The following is a 20,015-nucleotide window of genomic DNA, read 5'->3' on the forward strand; positions in this document are numbered from 1 at the left end:
CTGGAAGTCAGCCTGAAGAAAACGGAGGTCCTCCATCAGCCAGCTCCCCACCATGACTACCAGCCCCCCCACATCTCCATCGGGCACACAAAACTCAAAACGGTCAACCAGTTTACCTATCTCGGCTGCACCATTTCATCAGATGCAAGGATCGACAACGAGATAGACAACAGACTCGCCAAGGCAAATAGCGCCTTTGGAAGACTACACAAAAGAGTATGGAAAAACAACCAACTGAAAAACCTCACAAAGATAAGCGTATACAGAGCCGTTGTCATACCCACACTCCTGTTCGGCTCCGAATCATGGGTCCTCTACCGGCATCACCTACGGCTCCTAGAACGCTTCCACCAGCGTTGTCTCCGCTCCATCCTCAACATTCATTGGAGCGCTTTCATCCCTAACGTCGAAGTACTCGAGATGGCAGAGGTCGACAGCATCGAGTCCACGCTGCTGAAGATCCAGCTGCGCTGGGTGGATCACGTCTCCAGAATGGAGGACCATCGCCTTCCCAAGATCGTGTTATATGGCGAGCTCTCCACTGGCCACCGTGACAGAGGTGCACCAAAGAAAAGGTACAAGGACTGCCTAAAGAAATCTCTTGGTGCCTGCCACATTGACCACCGCCAGTGGGCTGATATCGCCTCAAACCGTGCATCTTGGCGCCTCACAGTTTGGCGGGCAGCAACCTCCTTTGAAGAAGACCGCAGAGCCCACCTCACTGACAAAAGGCAAAGGAAGAAAAACCCAACACCCAACCCCAACCAACCAATTTTCCCCTGCAACCGCGTCTGCCTGTCCCGCATCGGACTTGTCAGCCACAAACGAGCCTGCAGCTGAGTGGACATTTACCCCCTCCATAAATCTTCGTCCGCGAAGCTAAGCCAAAGAGAACCGCTACACCAACTGTGCATCCATCTTCATAGAACTCCAATTAAAAGTTTTATTGCCTAAGTCAATTAAAGCTTGATACCGAAGAAAACCCTTTAAGCCAAATGACAAAGTTTCCAGCTTATGGTCAGTATGTCAAATTTGTTCACAAGATTAAGGAACAGAAGCAGGCCATTCGGGCTATCGAGTCTGCTCCATAAATCTACCCTGAGCTAAACCGTTCTCACATCTAGTTCCAAATTCCAGCCTTTTCCCCATATCCCTTGACACCTTGACTCATTAGATACCTATCAATCTCCCCCATTGATCATGGCTCCACAGCTGTATGTGGCAACAAATTCCACAAATCCACAACCCTGTCTTAAAGGGGGGGGGGGAAATTAAAATTTAAAAAAAAAATCCACAACCCTCTGGCAAAAGAAATTTCTCCTCATCTGTTTTAAATAGGTGCCTCCTAATTCCAAGACTGTACCCTCTTGTCCTGGACTCACCTACCAAGGGAAACATCCTATTCACATCGACTCTGTCCAATCCTTTCAGCATTCCAAATGTTTCCATGAGATCCCCCCTCATTCTCCTATACTCCAATAATGTACTTACTTGACACGTTTGACATCTTTTATACTGTTCACCAGGTTCAACTGAACAAGTTTAGCAGCAATCTGCTTTCTGGTCCTTGTCTCATTTTTGAGGTGTTCCATGATGTGGTCAATCACGTCTTTATCTGGATAAGAAAAAAAATTGTTATGCAATACAATGCCAGATTTTGCATCCATAGTAGTGCCATATCATTAACATTCCTCTGAAGCTTTGAGAAGTCTGCATTGTAAATCCAACTTACTGAAACGGGGAAGAATTACTGGGGATCTGGGAAAGAGCAAATAAAAGTAAATAATTGGATAACCACTGAAGAACTGGTACAGTCACAATGGATCAAAATATCCTTCTTTTGACCGCAAGCTTTAAAAGCTGGAATTTAATCAGACACATCAAACTACTTTTGGAAAGTGGAGTCGATTTCTTGATGCAAGATATATTCATAAATGACCCCAAAGAGAACACATACCTCCATCTTCATTTTTGAACTTTAGATATAATGTTTCAAGTTCCTGCTCTTCGTCTGATGACCACGTTGGAGCCCTTTTATTTGTCACACTGAAAAAGTCATAAATGTTCACCATCACACATGCAATTAATTGTTTTTGCCCCTGTTGTGGACTACACTGTTGCACCATCATCTTCTAGTCTATTAAGTGAAGCAGTGCACTATTAGGCGGGTCAGTGAAGACCATTTTGACAACTAAACCATCTTTGGATGATCAGACCATTTTTGTTTATGGGTAACTCAAACAGAAGAGGAGATAAGGTCTGGGTTAGATTAGTCATGATCATATTGAGTGGTGGGGCAGGAGTGAAGGGCCAAGCAACCTTCTCCTGCTCATATTATGGTCAAACAAGCACCATTTTTGATCCACGCAGGCTGGAATCAAGCCACTTTAATTTGAAATTATCAATTAGTCTGAAGTTTGAGTTGTAAAGATGACTCACTGTTGCTATCATTGAAATGACAATCCTTATTTTATTTGGACTCTATGGTAGCCTGTGTGGGTCCTTATTTTAGATGGTCCACTTCAGTTTTAGCACAACAAAATAAAAAATCTCCATGTTTTCTTGATCAATGCACTTGCCTTTCCTCATCTTTCCTGTAACCCTCAGTCATTTCTCGAATGGTTGCAATATTTTTCCAGAAAAGCAACTCCACAAAAGCCTTGCTGTTATTGGCGGCTAAAATAAAGAACCGATTCAAGACATATCTGGAGAACTTGACTAGCTCCTGTTAGGAAAACAAAACAGGGATTAATCACTAAACATGGATCACTTTGTTGCATCTTGAAAGAAATGAATGGGCTCCAAGATCACAATTCTGGATGTAGTGCAATACACAAAAGTACTGGAGAAACTAAGCAGGTCACGCAGTATCTATAGGAAGCAAAAGGATGTAACCAACAATTCAGGCCTAAGCCCTTCATCAATATATGACAAAAAGCAGGCAGGTGTGTGAATAAAAAAAAGGGGGGAGGAGAGGAGGGGGGGGGAGGAGAGGAGGGGGGGGGGGAAGGAGCGCAGGCCAACGGGCAGGAGGTCACAGATAGATGAGTGAGAGGTCAGAAGAGAAAATAAGCTGAGAAGTGATGGGGAGGTTGCTCTCTGAATGGGGGGGGGGCGGGGGGGAGTGAAAAAGAGTGCGTGCGCTGAAGAGTGTGAGTGAAAGGGAAAGCATGGGAAAGAAATAGAGAGAGAAAGATCTAACTGGACAAATCTATGTTAATGTAATCTGGTAGGAGAATGCTCAGGTGGAATATTAGATGTTGTTCCTCCAATTTGGGGGTGGCCTCTGTTTGGCAATGCACAAGGCCATGGACGGTTAGGTCAGCATGGGAATGGGGTGTAGAATTGAAGTGGCCCTCATTATTACAGCAGACAGATTGAAAGTGCTCGATGAAACAATGCAGCTTTGGTATTAATGAGACCAGGTGGACAGGAGTCAGTCCAATGTTCACATCCAAATCATTAATCTAAGGGCCCTATTGATGAACCTTGTGGTACACCACTGATTTCAGAGTTCCAGGATCAGGTTTTGTCAGCAAGAGTTAGGGGAGGGAAGAGGACAGTGCTCCAAAATACTACTTTGTGCCTCATTACATGATTCACCAACTCATAATCATTAAACAATGACCATAATTCAACCTACTTGGTATGCACTAGCTGCTGGGTCTTCAAGAATGTGACTGAATAAGTGGAATACCGAAAGTTGATAAAGAAGGGCATCCATTTTCAAATCATATGCTATCCGATAGAGCATCTTTACAATGCAGTGGTTGGTATGAGCATTGTTCTGCCGGTAGTCCTTTAGCAGGAGAACATAGGAATTCATGACAGCCGCATTTGCAAACCTATGTAGAACAGATAAAAGGATTGTGAGGAAATAAAGTGAGTGAATGCACATAGGGTTTTCATTCTTCTCAAAATTGAGTTGGCCTGACTAAGAAAAGCAAAATAAATACTTAGCAGGTCAGACAGCATCTGTGAGAGGGGTAAAATTTTGGCTTGATAACCTTGCATCAAAACAGGATCAATGACCTGAAATATCAGGTCTGTTTTCCCCTCCATAGATACAGCCTAAACTGTTGAGTATTTCTCGCATTTTTTTAAAATTTAAAGCATTTTGTTTTTTGCAAACTGTCCTAAGTCTAGCTGTGATTCAGAGCCAGCTGGTTGGTAGGTCGAATTTATTGTCACAAAATTCGGTGTTTTGTGGCAGCATCACAGTGAAAACCGGTGGTCAGTGTGGCATTCCGCGCTGGGCATGACCCTGGTGTGGAGCACATCTCGTTTGTCTCTTTCTCGCACCAGGATGTAGTCCAGGAGGTGCCAGTGTTTGGATCGGGGATGCATCCAGGTAGTCTTCAGGCTGTCCCTCTGCTGAAAAAGGGTGTTTGTAATGACAAGCCACTGTTCTGCGCAGAGCTCCAACAGGAGGCGCCCATTGTCGTTGCACTTGCCGACACCATGCTTGCCCAGGATTCCTGGCCAGGTTTCTGAGTCTTTGCCGACCCGAGCGTTGAAGTCGCCAAGGATGACAACCTTGTCGGCTGTAGGGGTGCGTTGAATGAGGTTGCGCAGGTCAGTGTAGAACTTGTCCTTTTCTGCTGGTTCCGCCTGGAGGGTTGGAGCATAGACAGTGATGAGGGTGATGCGACGCTTGTTTTGAAGGGGGAGTCGCATGGACATGATCCGGTCCAAGTGGCCTGTCGGGAGGTTTTCGAGTTTGGAGGCAATGGAGTTCTTGACCATGAAGCCTACACCAGATAGGCGTTGTTCATCCATAGGCTTGCCAGACCAGTAGAGTGTGTAGCCCGCGCCGCGTTCTTGGAGGCTGCCTACATCTGTAAGGCGGACTTCACTGAGAGCGGCTATGTCGATGTCAAGTCTGAGGAGTTTATGTGAGATGAGGGCAGACTGACGTTCAGGTCGGTGGCTGTCAGCCTTGTCTAGCATGGTTCTGATGTTCCAGCATGCTAGCTTGAGTTTGTGAGCATCTTTGAGGGGGAGGACATGGAGGGGGAGGACGTGGACATGTCCTCGGGCCTGCGCAAAGGAGCTTTGAGGTGGAGTGCAGTGTGCGCAGTACTGGCCCCACCTTCACCAAGCCAAAGTCCAGGAACAGTAAAGCCCCCAGAAAGAGGTTCAATGTTGGAAACTTGCAGTCAGATGAAGTGAGAGGAAACTTCCAGGCAAACGTCAAAGCAAAGCTCAAGGATGCAATCCGCCTCACGGACTCGTCCCCTGAAAACCTCTGGGATCAGCTGAAGACTGCCATACTGCAATCCACTGAAGAGGTACTGGGCTTCTCCTCCAGGAAAAACAAGGACTGGTTCGACGAAAGCAACCAGGAAATCCAGGAGCTGCTGGCAAAGAAGCGAGCTGCCCACCAGGCTCACTTTGCAAAGCCGTCTTGGCCAGAGAAGAAACGAGCCTTCCGTCGTGCATGCAGCCATCTTCAGCGCAAAGTCCGGGAGATCCAAAATGAGTGGTGGACTAGCCTCGACAAATGAACCCAGCTCAGCGCGGACATTGGCGACTTCAGGAGTTTTTACGAGGCTCTAAAGGCTATGTACGGCCCCTCACCCCAAATCCAAAGCCTGCTGCGCAGCTCAGACGGCAAAGTCCTCCTCAGCGACAAGATCTCCATCAGAACACTTCCAATCTCTTTTCAGTGCCAACCGCTCAGTCCAAGAATCCTCCCTACTCCAGCTCCCTCAACAGCCCCTAAGGCTAGAGCTGGATGAGGTTCCCACACTGGATGAGACATATAAGGCAATCGAACAACTGAAAAGTGGCAAAGAAGCAGGTATGGATGGAATCCCCCCAGAGGTCTGGAAGGCTGGCGGCAAAACTCTGCATGTCAAATTGCATGAGTTTTTCAAGCTCTGCTGGGACCAAGGAAAGCTGCCTCAGGACCTTCGTGATGCCATCATCATCACCCTGTACAAAAATAAAGGCGAGAAATCAGACTGCTCAAACTACAGGGGAATCACGCTACTCTCCATTGCGAGCAAAATCTTCACTAGGATTCTCCTAAATAGAATAATACCTAGTGTCGCCGAAAATGTTCTCCCAGAAATCACAGTGCGGCTTTCGCACTAACAGAGGAACTACTGACATGGTCTTTGCCCTCAGACAGCTCCAAGAAAAGTGCAGAGAACAAAACAAAGGACTCTACATCACCTTTGTTGACCTCACCAAAGCCTTCGACACCGTGAATAGGAAAGGGCTTTGGCAAATACTAGAGCGCCCCGGAAGCCCCCCAAAGTTCCTCAACATGGTTATCCAACTGCACGAAAACCAACAAGGTCGGGTCAGATATAGCAATGAGCTCTCTCCATTAATAATGGCGTGAAGCAAGGCTGAAACAAGCCATGAAAGACCTCAACAATGAAGACGCTGTTTACATCCGGTACCGCACGGATGGCAGTCTCTTCAATCTGAGGCGCCTGCAAGCTCACACCAAGACACAAGAGCAACTTGTCCATGAACTACTCTTTGCAGACGATGCCGCTTTAGTTGCCCATTCAGAGCCAGCTCTTCAGCGCTTGACGTCCTGTTTTGCGGAAACTGCCAAAATGTTTGGCCTGGAAGTCAGCCTGAAGAAAACTGAGGTCCTCCATCAGCCAGCTCCCCACATGACAACCAGCCCCCCCACATCTCCATCAGGCACACAAAACTCAAAACGGTCAACCAGTTTACCTATCTCGGCTGCACCATTTCATCGGATGCAAGGATCGACAAAGAGATAAACAAACTCGCCAAGGCAAATAGCGCCTTTGGAAGACTACACAAGAGTCTGGAAAAACAACCAACTGAAAAACCTCACAAGGATTAGCGTATACAGAGCCGTTGTCATACCCACACTCCTGTTCGGCTCCGAATCATGGGTCCTCTACCGGCATCACCTACGGCTCCTAGAACGCTTCCACCAGCGTTGTCTCCGCTCCACCCTCAACATTTATTGGAGCGACTTCATCTCCAACGTCGAAGTACTCGAGATGGCAGAGGCTGACAGCATCGAATCCACGCTGCTGAAGATCAAACTGCGCTGGGTAGGTCACGTCTCCAGAATGGAGGACCATCGCCTTCCCAAGATCGTGTTATATGGTGAGCTCTCCACTGGCCACTGAAACAGAGGTGCACCAAAGAAGAGGTTCAAGGACTGCCTAAAGAAATCTCTTGGTGCCTGCCACATTGACCACCGCCGGTGGGCTGATATCCCCTCAAACCGTGCATCTTGGCGCCTCACAGTTCGGCGGGCAGCAACCTCCTTTGAAGAAGACTGCAGAGCCCACCTCACTGACAAAAGACAAAGGAGGAAAAACCCAACACCCAACCCACCAATTTTCCCTTGCTGCTTTTTTAAGACCCCACCTCTTGCAGTTGTCCTCATTGGAGTGAAGTCTGGTGCCTGTGATGTCACAGTCCGAGTTAACAACCCTCTAAAGTTTATTCTTGTTCTGAGAGTTGGCGCTTCTGTACCAGGCAATGATACAACCAGCCAGAATGCTCTCCATGGTACACCTGTAAACATTTTCAAGTCTTCGGTGACATAACGATTCTCTTCAAACACCTCACAAAGTATAGCTGCTGGCGAGCCTTCTTCATGATTGCATCAACATGGAGGATCAGGACAGATTATTTAGAGATGTGTTATGTGCTATGGTCTTGCAAGTCAGGAAATGAGTTGACTGACAAAGTTTTAACTTGGCACACCCACAGCTAGTAGGTAGGAGTTTACTTCAAATAGTTCAGCCTATTTCAATTCTTTACCCTAATTTCCGATTTCCTCCCACCGTTCGAAACAAACTGGGAGTGTAAGTTAATTGAGTGTAAATTGGGCAGCACAGACTCATGGGCTGAAATGGCCTGTTACCATGCTGTATGTCTAAATTTAAAATTGTTAAGCTGCTATATTTGATTTATTTTAAAAGTTTGCATAACACTTTGGAAGTCCGTTGTAAATATATCAGAGAATGGTGGAAAAGAAAATTAAGCTGCAGATGAGCGAATATTCTTTAATTTAAAAATAACCTCAATAACTCATAGAAAGTTATACCTCTTGAGATAATCCAAAAAATTAAATTCACTTTCTGACACTCTCACAGATTCAGTTTCTTCCTCTTCTATTTCTTCATCTCGAAATTCTTCACTTTCTTCAACTTCAACAGTTGGTTGCCCTGTGAAATGAATGTAAGCATTCAAAAAGAGCTCCAACCAAGACAATTTTCAAAACAGTAATATACTTACTTGGTAAATTAGCAAAGAGTACTTGTCGGAGTAATTCTGTTTCTTCCTCAAGCAGTAAATCAGAAGAACCAAAAACATCACCTTCAGGCCACACTTCCCTGTGGGTGTAAGATTTAGATGCACAATCAATGCATGATGCTTCAACAGATTTCACCACTTATTTTGCGGTCTAAATGAGATGGCCAAATTTGTGAAAAATCTGGAGACTTTGGAATGAGGTTCAGATTGCTCACACTCACTTTACACAGGCCACATACAACCATCTGGCCAGAGTCAAAGCCAAACCCAGTGAAAAAAGGAAACAATCACAACTTAGATCTTTTCCTTTCTTCTATTCATAATATTTCAACAAAATGTTCACATACAATGGATTTACTCAGGAAAGCAAACATCACGCAATGGAACTAATCATCTTATGACACGGGTTCTGATTTTAGATTTAATGCCAATGATAAAAATGAAAAGAAAACCTGTGTAAAAATACAAATGCTAACTGCAATAAAAGTTGCTCAGGTACATCTAGCTGATAAGAGCAAAGGAGCAAGGTCAAATCTGTGGCCAACTGAAATTCTGTAACTGCCAGAAAATAGGAAAGGGAGAGAGAAAAAGTGGAAAGAAAAGTTAGATAGATGATTGCTGGCTTAAAGTGACCTTTAAAGTTTAAAGAGGGCCTACCAATGTCTCATTTATTTAAATTGTTTAATTCATGTAACAAAATACTGTAAAGAGCTTTGTTTTGCGTTCTAGCCAGGCAAGTCAACTGGTACAGCAGTTGGTGTAAATAATAAATAAATAAATTGATAAATAGATAGATAAATAAGGCAACAGTGTAGAGAAGTACTGTTCCAGTACACAAATAGTGCAGGAATAGAGAAAAATATAAAATGTAAAAGACAGTGCCAACATCAATTTAAAAAAAAACCAGCGTGAGATCCATTCAAAGGACTGATAACAGTAGGAAAAAAATGATCCTTGAATCTGGAGGTTCAAGTTCTTAAGTACTTGCATCTTCGATCCAATGGAAGGGGGCGGTGGAATGGGTCCTTTGAAAATTTTAGCCCTCCATCTCCTCATCAACCACTAATTTCCTTTAGCTCTCCAATTCTCGTACAAACAAAATGGCAGCGCTGCCACTGGTATGGTCCCAGGGAGAGCAGGGAGTGGAGACACTGTGCTCCTCTACAGGGTCTAAATGGCCAGCCCTCTTACCGACAGCTCTGTACAGGCTTTAAACGGCCTGTCAAAGGAGCCAGTGGGTGTTTTTATACTAATTCCTGCAAAAGCAGACTCTGTGTCCAAAATGGCAGCACCAGTGCTGACAGTGGCCTTAAGGAGTTGCAGACTCTTGGGGAAGCAGCACATGGCACCACAAACAGGGAGAAACACCACCCCCCCCTTAAACAATTGAGAAGGGGAAGCAGAGGAGATGACGCTATAGGGACAGTGATCATGGCAATGGACTGGCAAAGGTGTTTAGTGTCTCATGGGAACCAGGTATCAGAGCTGGGACTCAAGAGGGTGCTGAGAGCAAGAAAAGCTCCAGAAGGGCTTTCGGCACTGAAGGCTTCCTGATTGTATTGGAAGTTTGGATCTGGAGCTTGGGTTGCCGATGGTTGCTGGGGCTTGTGCGGCTGCAGGAGTGCTGGAGCTGAATCCACAGACACTCAGTGACTCTGAAGGGGCACCCTTTTGCTACTCTTTCTTTTACTGTAAGGGGTACTAGGCAAACTACTGGCCACTCTTGGGCTGTCTTGTGGCAGACAAAAGGAAATTTCATGTAATAGTACATTTTCTGTTTTATTACAAGACAATAAAAGAATCTTGACATTTCCAATTTAAAACCACTCCACCACTGATGACGGTGCTTTCAGCTATTTCGACATTAAACTGTGAAGATCTCTCTCCAAACCTCCTTTGAGACTTTCCCAGAACTATTTGACTAAGCTTTTTGGTCATTTAATTCCTTAGATTGATTATCAAATTTCACCTTTGAAGTGGTTCACATGCTTTAACCTCATCAAGGACACGATGCACATGCACTTATTAGTCTGATCTTGCACCTATTTGCATGTCCAATTCCTCAGGTCAGATAAGTTGAGATACAAAGTACCCAACAATCTCAAAAATTTTTTAAAAAAGCAAGCATCTTTAGAGATAACAAATAGTTACCGGGCAGCTCGGAGAAGCCCAAGGGCCTCTGCAGCTTTGCCAGCCAGCATTGCACCCTGTATACGAATCATAGCTTCAGCCCTCTGCTCTTCCACAGGAATTTCTGAAGCAGCATCAAATGGGACTAGATCTTCTGGGAGACACTCTTGACCCTGGAGAGCAAACATACTTTTTTAAAAAAATAATCAGCTCAGGAAGTCAAGAATCCAGACACAATGGTGGATTCTGGGGTGATTCAGATATATTGTCAGAGAACATACATGACATCACATACAACCCTGAAATTCTATTTCCTGCAGGCCAGGTAGAATTACCACTTATTGGGAGTGCAAAAAAAAACTTGAACTCAACGTACACATGTGAACAAATAAAGAAATGCAAACAAACTGACTGTGCAATACAGAGATAAAGAGAAAAAAAAATCAATAAAGTGCAGAAGTAAGAGCCCTTAAATAAATCTCTGAGTTTCTTGTTGAGGAGTCTGATGGTGGAGGGGGAACGGCTGTTCCTGAACCTGGTGGTGAGTTGTGTGGCCCCGAGACCTCCTTCCTGATGGCAGCAGCGAGAACAGAGCTTGTGCTGGGTGGTGTGGGTCCTTGATGATTGATGCTGCTCTCTGATGGCAGCGTTCCCTGCAGATATTCTCAATGGTGGGGAGGGTTTTGCCTGTGATGTCCTGGGCTGTGTCCACAACCTTTTGCTGGACTTTAAGTTCAGGGGGTATTGGTGTCCCCATACCAGGCTATTATGCAGCCATTTCCACTATTTCCACCACACATCTTTAGAAATTAGCCAGGGTTTCCAATGTCACGCCAAACCTCCGCAAACTCCTGTGGAAGTAGAGGTGCTGACATGCTTTCTTCACTATGGCATTAGCATGTTGTGTCCAGGAAAGATCCTCCGAGATAGTGACTCCCAAGAACTTAAATTTGCTCACCCTCTCCACCTCTGATCCCTGGATCATACTCCTCTGGTTTGTAAAGTTAAGAGAAAGTGAATCATTTTATGCCTTCCCTATGTAACAATTTTGGCCAGAGAAGACTAGCTAATGATAATGAGTTTATTGTCTCACGCACACTAGTACAATGCACTAAAAATCCTACTTGCTGCAGCCAAGCAGGTAATTAATAAAATAAAACAGAAGTACAATAATATGTTAAATCACCCCTGAACAGGAAGAGATCATAAATATAAATAGATTATAAACATTCATAGTTAAAGTTAGTGCAAGAAAAAAAAAGTTCAGTAAATGAAATAGTGCAATAGCACAGACAAGTCTTTTTGTGGTCCCGGAATAGTTTACAATTAAGGTAGTAAGGGAAGGCTCAAAAGCCTGATAGTTGCTGGGGGGGGGAAAATACTGTTCTTGAATGACACAAATGGTGACTGCACTGGTTGAGCAAATACAAGATGAATGCAAATGGGGGGGGGGGGGGGGGGGAAGTACTCTAAAGTATACCTGAGGAAGCTAAACACTGCAGCTACTAGAAATCTGAAATAAAGAGAATATTGGAAATACTTAGCAGGCAGAATCTGGATAGTTCAAATACAAAATGGAAAGACTGAATTTAAAAATTTCAGATCATCCATGTTAAGCAGTGAAAATTGTATAGACGAAGGGGAGGGGGCAGGTTCTGAGTTCAGCAAGTAATCCTTCAAACACCCAAGTAATTGCTGGTCATTATTATGTTGCTGTTTGTGAAAGTTTGTTGTGCATGTATTAGCTATGTTTCCTACATTACAAATACTGGCTGCATATCCTTCAAAATTTCTTTATTGGTCAATGAACTGACTTCATTAACATTCTAAGATTTTTAAAGATGCTGTAAAACAAAAGCTCCCCCCCCCCATATTAATATCTCCTCATTCCAGATTCATTGATCACTGGAAACAGAATCCTTGGCCAAAATTAAGTTGACTGATTTTAGTCAAGGCAATTACAAGAACCTCAGTCGTTCATGGATCAGTCAATAATCTCTGCTGCAAGATCAGACACAATACAATCTAGCTCAATCAGTAAACCTCCTTATGGGTGAATATTTTGCTGATACAGTTTACTTTTCTTTCAAACACTGATGTCAAATGACGATTTAGCTATAGTACAAGGTGGAAAGCCAATGTGTGCACCATTGCACTCCAGCACTTACTGGACCGTTCAGGACATCAAATTTTGGAATTATGTAATGGAGATAAATTGCATCTCGCGACTGCATCAACACTGACCATGACAAGTAGCTATCAGGCACATACCTCTGCACATCTTCCAAGCTGCTCCAATGTTGCTTTCCAGATTTCCTCCAGTTCTTCTTGAGATTTTTCTGGTGTTGCAGGTTCAAGCTGCTTTGACTTATGCTGTCTCCTTTTCAGTTTCTTTCTCTGTTTCAATAGATAGGAAATAGTCAGACAACTACATTAAGGGGATCTACTCCCACAAGGTATTAACACCTATTTTCAATTCCAACATGGCCTTGCCCACCTCTATATTTGTAACTTCCTCCAGTCCCTGGGTAAACTCTGCCCTTCTCCAATTCTAACCTTCAGCTGCACAGACCCAAAGATCTGGAACTCCCTCCCTACACCTCTCCCCTCCCTCCTCCTCCTACTGCACCCGAGCTCTGGGACCCCCCCCACCCCTACCGCCCCTCCAGCTTCCCCTCCCTGAGCTCTGGAACTCGCTCCCTACATCCCCCTTCCCTCCTCCAGCTGCCCCACCCCAAGCTCTGGAACTCTCTCCCGATACCTCCCTCCTCAATCAGCTACCTAGGTGCTGATAGAAAATTTCCATCCTAAACCTCTCTACTTCCCTCATCTTTTAAGATGCTTCTCAAAATCTTTTTTGACCAAATCTTTGATCACCTTCTCCAGCAACCACATGCTCATTGCCAATGCTGCATAGGTATCTGAATCTTAAAGAAAAACAGGTGCCTGTAATATGGAAACACACAGTGTAATCTGACACTAACATTACCTGCACAAAAAGATTATTTTTGCCTTTGCAGAATTTCTCAATCATCCGAATGAAAAGATGAGTGGTTTCAACAAGATCTTTCAAAAATAACTTGGGTTGCTTAGTTGCATCAAATTTCCGGAATAGTGTCAAGAACAACTCTCGAAACTCCATAACATAAAAGATATTACCTGAAAATTGTCAAAGGCAAACAGAATCATAAACCAATTTAATTCCTAAATTTCAAATTAAAGTGCATGTACGTCGATTGATATTCTGGCTCCCCTCTTCCCATGCAACCCATTGGCTAAATAATTTTCACATTTCCCATCAACCTTCATGCTGTAAAGAGAACAACCTCAGTTTCCCCATGTACACATCCCCAAATACCACCCCTATTCCCTCACCCTGTCCAACATCACGTTAACAGTGGGAAATGTTAGCAGTAAAGGATGTGAAGGTAGGCCTAGTTAGTAAAAGAGTTATCTACACAAATTAATAATCAACAATTTCCTTATTAAGAGGATTATATTGTATTTCCTTAAATTATATTCACAGAATCATAGCAAAAAGGAACAAGAAAAGCCACAGAGTCCTTCAAGTCTGCTCCACCATTCAATGCAATAAAGGCTGATCAACACGACTTCAGTATCCTAATCCTGCTTCCTCTGCATACTCCTTAATTCCTTCAGCCAGGACAACTACATCCAACTCTCTCATGAATGAATCTAATGAAACTGCCTTAACAACTTTCTGTGGAAGGGAGTGCCACATATTCATATCTCTGGGTGAAAAGGTTTTTCATCCTAGTCTAAAACGGCTTCCCCCTTCTCCTTGGTCCGGTTTCCCAACATCCCCAAGTCCTCAGCAATTTAGAAAAAGTGATAGCTAGCTATAGGAAATTGTATACTATGTACCCAAACTGATCTGACTGCCATGTGCTCTCCCCACAGCCCTGTATCAGTCCCAACTAATCCCACTGCCCTGCGTTCTCCTCACAGTCTTGTATTAGTCCCCACACTGATCCCACTGCCCCACACTAATCCGTACTTACAAATAAAAAATTTACAAGTACACTACAGTATCCCATATAGCTTTGCTAAGTATATAATATGCTGTTCACACAACATCCACATCGCATAACGGCCAATTTCACGGTACGTATCATGGATGTTAAGCAACGCATACCTGTATTATAAACAGCTAGGATCCCAAAAATGAACTCTGAGACACTCCTCTGGTAACTGCCTACCAATGTGGAAAAGACTCTTTATCTTCTGGTAGTCGTGGTAAGTGCTGTACCTTAATTGCATTCTTCCCTTATTTCTTTCTTGATGCCATCCTCAATCTGTGGTCTGCACATCATTCCCACTAATGGTTTCTGCACTGGCATTCCCCAACTCGACCCATACAGATTCCATATTATCTAAGCTGCTGCCCTTCCCTTTGAATTACATTAACCTCTTCTTCAATGAGCAATGCCACCCCACCTCCTTTTTCATTTAATCTCTCCTTCCTCAATGTTGAGTACCCTTGAATATCATGTTCCCAACTACGGTCACACTGAAACCATGTCTCAGTGATCCCAAATTAACTGCCATCTCAGTTGTTAATCCATCCACTTTATTGTGAATGCACCTTGCATTGAGACAAAGAACCTTCAAGCCTGTGTTTTTTTTTTAAAATCAACAGCCGTTGTCTTTTTTGAATTAAGACTGCAAAATGGCCTTTTTTTGTCCCTTGCTTTGGATTTTTCAGCACTCATCTTTTAACTTTCCTTTTTTCTTACTTTTGCTACTCTCCCCATTTCACATCCCTGTCTCCCTACAGATTCCCATCCACCTGCCAACCCTTCCCAACAGTACTAATAAACAATCCCCCCCCCTCCAACCCCAGGTGGGACTAGTAAGGGCGGGACATCTTGCTAGGATGGGCATGTTGGGCCAAAGGGCCTGTTTCCATGGTGTATGACTCTATAACTGATAAAACAGGAATGTCAATTGAGCATATATCAAAGGATTAGGAATAGATGCAAAGATCCCAATAGGTCATTAAACGCTTTGAAGGCAGTTATTTCAAGAAGCTTTTACTGAACTCCACAAAGGAGAAGATGGAGGTAGATTAAGACAGAGACTAAAGGAGAAAGACCAGGGCTGCCAATGAATGCAAATTTCAAAACCATACAGGCAACAAAAGCATAAAATGTGTATTTTTTAAAAAAAGATTTTTAAGTCAAACATTTGCACTAAAATATTGATTATTTTCAGATTTATTTCCTTTAAAATCTTACTTTTGATAACTCTGGCACTCTCTCGCAGATTTTTATCCTTGGAATGGTCCATTTCGTTAATGGTGCTGAGCAGCTCTTGATAGGCTTTCAGGGCGAGATGCATTCTGAAAGGAAATTGTTTTAGCTGCAGTATAACATGTCAGGGAAATAAAACATTCAGTAGTTGACAACATGGCCTGAGCACTGAGAAGGACATATTGCTGCTGTTCAATTTCCCGCTGCCTGCCCCTTGCCTGTCTGGAGGCCTGAGCACTGAGACAGACGTATTGCTGCTGTTCTATTTCCCGCTGCCTGTCCCTTGCCTGTCTGGAGGCCTGAGCACTTCTGGAGGCCTGAGCACTGAGAAGGACATTTTGCTGCTGTTCTATTTCCTGCTGCCTGCCCCTTGCCTGTCTGGAGGCCTGAGCACTGAGACAGACGTATTGCTGCTGTTCTATTTCCCGCTGCCTGTCCCTTGCCTGTCTGGAGGCCTGAGCACTGAGACAGACGTATTGCTGCTATTCTATTTCCCGCTGCCTGCCCCTTGCCTGTCTGGAGGCCTGAGCACTGAGACAGACGTATTGCTGCTGTTCTATTTCCCGCTGCCTGTCCCTTGCCTGTCTGGAGGCCTGAGCACTGAGACAGACGTATTGCTGCTCTTCTATTTCCCGCTGCCTGCCCCTTGCCTGTCTGGAGGCCTGAGCACTGAGACAGACGTATTGCTGCTGTTCTATTTCCCGCTGCCTGTCCCTTGCTTGTCTGGAGGCCTGAGCACTTCTGGAGGCCTGAGCACTGAGATGGACGTATTGCTGCTGTTCTATTTCCCGCTGCCTGTCCCTTGCTTGTCTGGAGGCCTGAGCACTTCTGGAGGCCTGAGCACTGAGATGGACGTATTGCTGCTGTTCTATTTCCCGCTGCCTGTCCCTTGCCTGTCTGGAGGCCTAAGCACTTCTGGAGGCCTGAGCACTGAGAAGGACGTATTGCTGCTGTTCTATTTCCCGCTGCCTGTCCCTTGCCTGTCTGGAGGCCTAAGCACTTCTGGAGGCCTGAGCACTGAGAAGGACGTATTGCTGCTGTTCTATTTCCCGCTGCCTGTCCCTTGCCTGTCTGGAGGCCTGAGCACTGAGACGAGCATATTGCTGCTGTTCTATTTCCCGCTGCCTGTCTAGAAACATCAACAGTGAGACAAGACTGATGTTCCTCTGCTGTCTCCTGCTTTCTCTTTGTCTAACTTTATGGGACTGTGAAGAGCTTCTGCCAATGTTGCTTCCCTTTTTTAGGCCCATAATGAACTGGGTTTTCTTTAAATCCTGAATGTACATTGATCCACAGCACTTTAATTAATTGAGGTGTCCCTGGTGCATTCAAATTTATTTTGAGCTTTTGAACTTAAATTCAATGTGGTTTAGCATCAAATGTTACCACAATTATAGCAAACAGTAATGAAAATCAGTGCAAGCTGGTCAAAAAACGTTCGAACTTCATAGGACCTTAAAGGTTAAATTTAATGTGGTCATGATATTTAGCATCAAATGTTACCCCTACTGAACTCCTCGGACATTTCTAGAGTGCTCCCTATTGATTTGCATGGAGAACAGTCAAGCATACATGCACAAATATTTATTAGATAAGTCAAAATAACAGTCCTCACAATTTCATTCTGGCAGTTACTTGCACAGGCAGAAAGATTTGGAAAGATTGTACTGTGGAATGAACAAACCAGTCAAAATTTTGCCCATCTCTTAACTGCTCTATTATTTCTAGGAGGATGAAAAATTGCTGATCTTTCAGTATATGTACTGTCCAGTTCAAAAGTGAGTCAAAGACACAAAAATATTCTATATTCAATCCAGTCTATGCTGAATTAAACATTAACATAATACCCAGAAGACAAATCCATGGAATAATCCTGGTTTAATCCAGAAAATCAATGAACTCCAATTTGGGTACTGCACTAAAGATCAGAAGCATCTGCAGGACTATAATTTGGGGGAAAATGAGATGGGAATTAAATTGGGGAAGAAAAATAAGTATATTAAAAGTATTAATGTAGTTTAGTGGAATCCAAGAAGAGATTAATACATTTGACAGTTTATCACATACGCCTCCCCCAACTCAGAGCAAAAAAAAATTGGCAAACCCAACAGGCACATAACTTTACCCTTTGTCATTAGTTTGCCGTACCGTCTTGACCAAGAGTTGGCTTCTGTCTTGTCAATCAGCATCAATTCATAGTAGTTGGTGACATTACGTTCCACAAAGTGAAATGCTCGAATGCTGACAGTCTCTGACACTAGCTCAGGGCGGAACCTGTACATCCTATTGAACTTCATGAAGAAGGGCATGGCCCACAGGTAGTAGGTCTCATCATGCTGCTGTGCTTTTTCACGTATCAGATTGTCCTATCAATGGAATGAGCACACAACTATAGTTAAAGAAATTATTTGTGTATGCACACAATTCTGATCACATTATTTCAGTCAAGAATGTCCATAATATCTAGCTCAATGCTTCAAAACAGGAGGGACTATGCTCTTCACCTGAGAATTACATTCCCTCTCCCAAGTTTCTCCAAGTAGCTGCTCTCAAAGGACTTCAAAGATCTCACTCATAAAAAGAGAGCACCATCTCACACATCCCAAATAGAAATGAAATGGAAATAAATCAAATAAAAGCCAATGCCTACTGGCACACCGCTTTGTATTGTGTCAAATCAAACAAGCTTCCTACAACATGTCCTTCACTACTTAACACTGGAATGAAAGATCATCTGGTATTCAAATAAATTAAGGTATCTGCTGGACAAGCATTTTAAAAAATGTTTGTAATCAGGAATAAAGTAGCTCCCACGTCTCAAACTTACCTTTACCACATACATCAGTCTGTTATAACAGCTCTCCAAGAAATCAACACAAAATTCCTTCAAGAAAAACCTCACATTAAGAGCAGAACGTCGCTTGCTCTCCACATCTATTGCTGCTTGTTTCCTTTTTGGAACTTTTCTGATCACCTTGCCACAATCGTGACTGTAATTTTTCAACTAGAAAAGGCATAAACAAAAACTAAATAAATATCAAAACTGATTCAGTGGTCAAGTGAAAGACTAGACTTCTACAATTTCTATCCTGGACTACCTCTACTTTGGAGAGTAAATGGTCTGACAAAAGAATAGTGAACCTAATACATGGATAATTTTAATTTAAAGTGGTCTTGCATTCACTTTTAAGGTGCTTCAAGCAAGATGAAATTTACCAACTCCCCAAAAAGGATAACACAACACGCAGATATAAAGTTCAACAAGAATTGGTTATTCAGAGAGAGAGAGAGAGAGAGAGAGAGAGAGAGAGAGAGAAAGAGAGAGAGAGGGGGGGGAAGAGGGAGTGTGAGAGTCGCGTACTTATCTTCATCGGGAGCAGTGTCAGCTGCTGCAGATGACGTAAGTGATGCGACGTGTGGAGTAACAGTATGCACGCGCGTGTGTTAAAGGTCAGTATACAGGCGATGAATCTCAGATGTCGGAAGAGGACAGCGAGTGTCAGGATTACTGGCGTGGCAGTGAGCCAATGAAAAAGTCAGAGTAGTTTAGCTGGGTGGTGTTTCAGGAGTTGAAGGATGGAATGTTGTATCCAGTGAATAATAAAAAGAAAGTCGACTTCATGATGTGCTGAAAGAAACAAGTGAGTGTATACTTTTTTTTGTTTGTAAGCCGGGGTGAATCAGTGCTGCTACATGTGAAAAAGATAACACAAATCTAAGAAAGGTAGCCAAAATAAAGGCAGCTTCAAAAGGCCTAGTGTTAAAAGTTTGGAATTAAAGGAACATAATGTTAATGGATTAACCATGAGCCATCTAACAACATTGATTATTTGTTAGAAATGGCACCTAATTCGAGCAAGTAGTGATACAGCATTCTTATTTTTTTTAAGTTAAAAGTGCCATTAAACATCAACAAACACAAATACAATTAAATTTAATTTTTGACATGTGTTTTAAATTTGAACTTAAATTTGAAATTTAAAGTTTCAGTAAAACTTAGTCAATAACTTAAAATGCCATTTCCAGTAACTTTCTTCTAATTTCCTCTTCCAAGTCAGATGCAACTTGTTAAAAATGTTTGATATTAGATATGGTTTTATAAGTCAAAAATATACCAGTAATATTCTTAAAATCTTCTGAAAAGGAATAATTTAAGATGCTACTCCTAATTCCATCTAAATGAGCTGAATTGTTAAATGCAATTAGAGTAAATAGTGCCAAAAATAGCTGTACCATTTTCACTCACTTTGTGAACTCCCATATGACAAACAACATCCCTATTTGCAATAGACTTCAAGCCTTCTATGAGGTATGTCCCCCCAAAACGAGAATGCCTAAAATAAA

At 43.3% G+C, this 20,015-nt stretch overlaps 1 protein-coding gene across 1 annotated transcript in view; it reads right to left on the reverse strand.

Moving 5' to 3' along the window:
• The window catches only part of timeless (timeless circadian clock), a 46,385-nt gene that overhangs the window by 12,523 nt on the left and 13,847 nt on the right, over window positions 1-20,015 (reverse strand). Inside the window, exons 9-21 of the mRNA XM_069906413.1 lie at window positions 19,918-20,005; window positions 18,499-18,675; window positions 17,820-18,037; window positions 15,657-15,760; window positions 13,388-13,557; window positions 12,670-12,795; window positions 10,420-10,571; window positions 8,251-8,348; window positions 8,060-8,180; window positions 3,644-3,845; window positions 2,580-2,725; window positions 1,958-2,046; window positions 1,492-1,615 (exon numbers count right to left, since the gene is read on the reverse strand). Coding sequence (XP_069762514.1) covers window positions 1,492-1,615; window positions 1,958-2,046; window positions 2,580-2,725; window positions 3,644-3,845; window positions 8,060-8,180; window positions 8,251-8,348; window positions 10,420-10,571; window positions 12,670-12,795; window positions 13,388-13,557; window positions 15,657-15,760; window positions 17,820-18,037; window positions 18,499-18,675; window positions 19,918-20,005 — 1,815 coding nt within the window. The remainder of the gene's footprint in view (window positions 1-1,491; window positions 1,616-1,957; window positions 2,047-2,579; window positions 2,726-3,643; window positions 3,846-8,059; window positions 8,181-8,250; window positions 8,349-10,419; window positions 10,572-12,669; window positions 12,796-13,387; window positions 13,558-15,656; window positions 15,761-17,819; window positions 18,038-18,498; window positions 18,676-19,917; window positions 20,006-20,015) is intronic.

This window comes from Narcine bancroftii, chromosome 12 (assembly GCF_036971445.1).
Source record: "Narcine bancroftii isolate sNarBan1 chromosome 12, sNarBan1.hap1, whole genome shotgun sequence".
Classification (NCBI taxonomy): Eukaryota; Metazoa; Chordata; class Chondrichthyes; order Torpediniformes; family Narcinidae; genus Narcine; species Narcine bancroftii.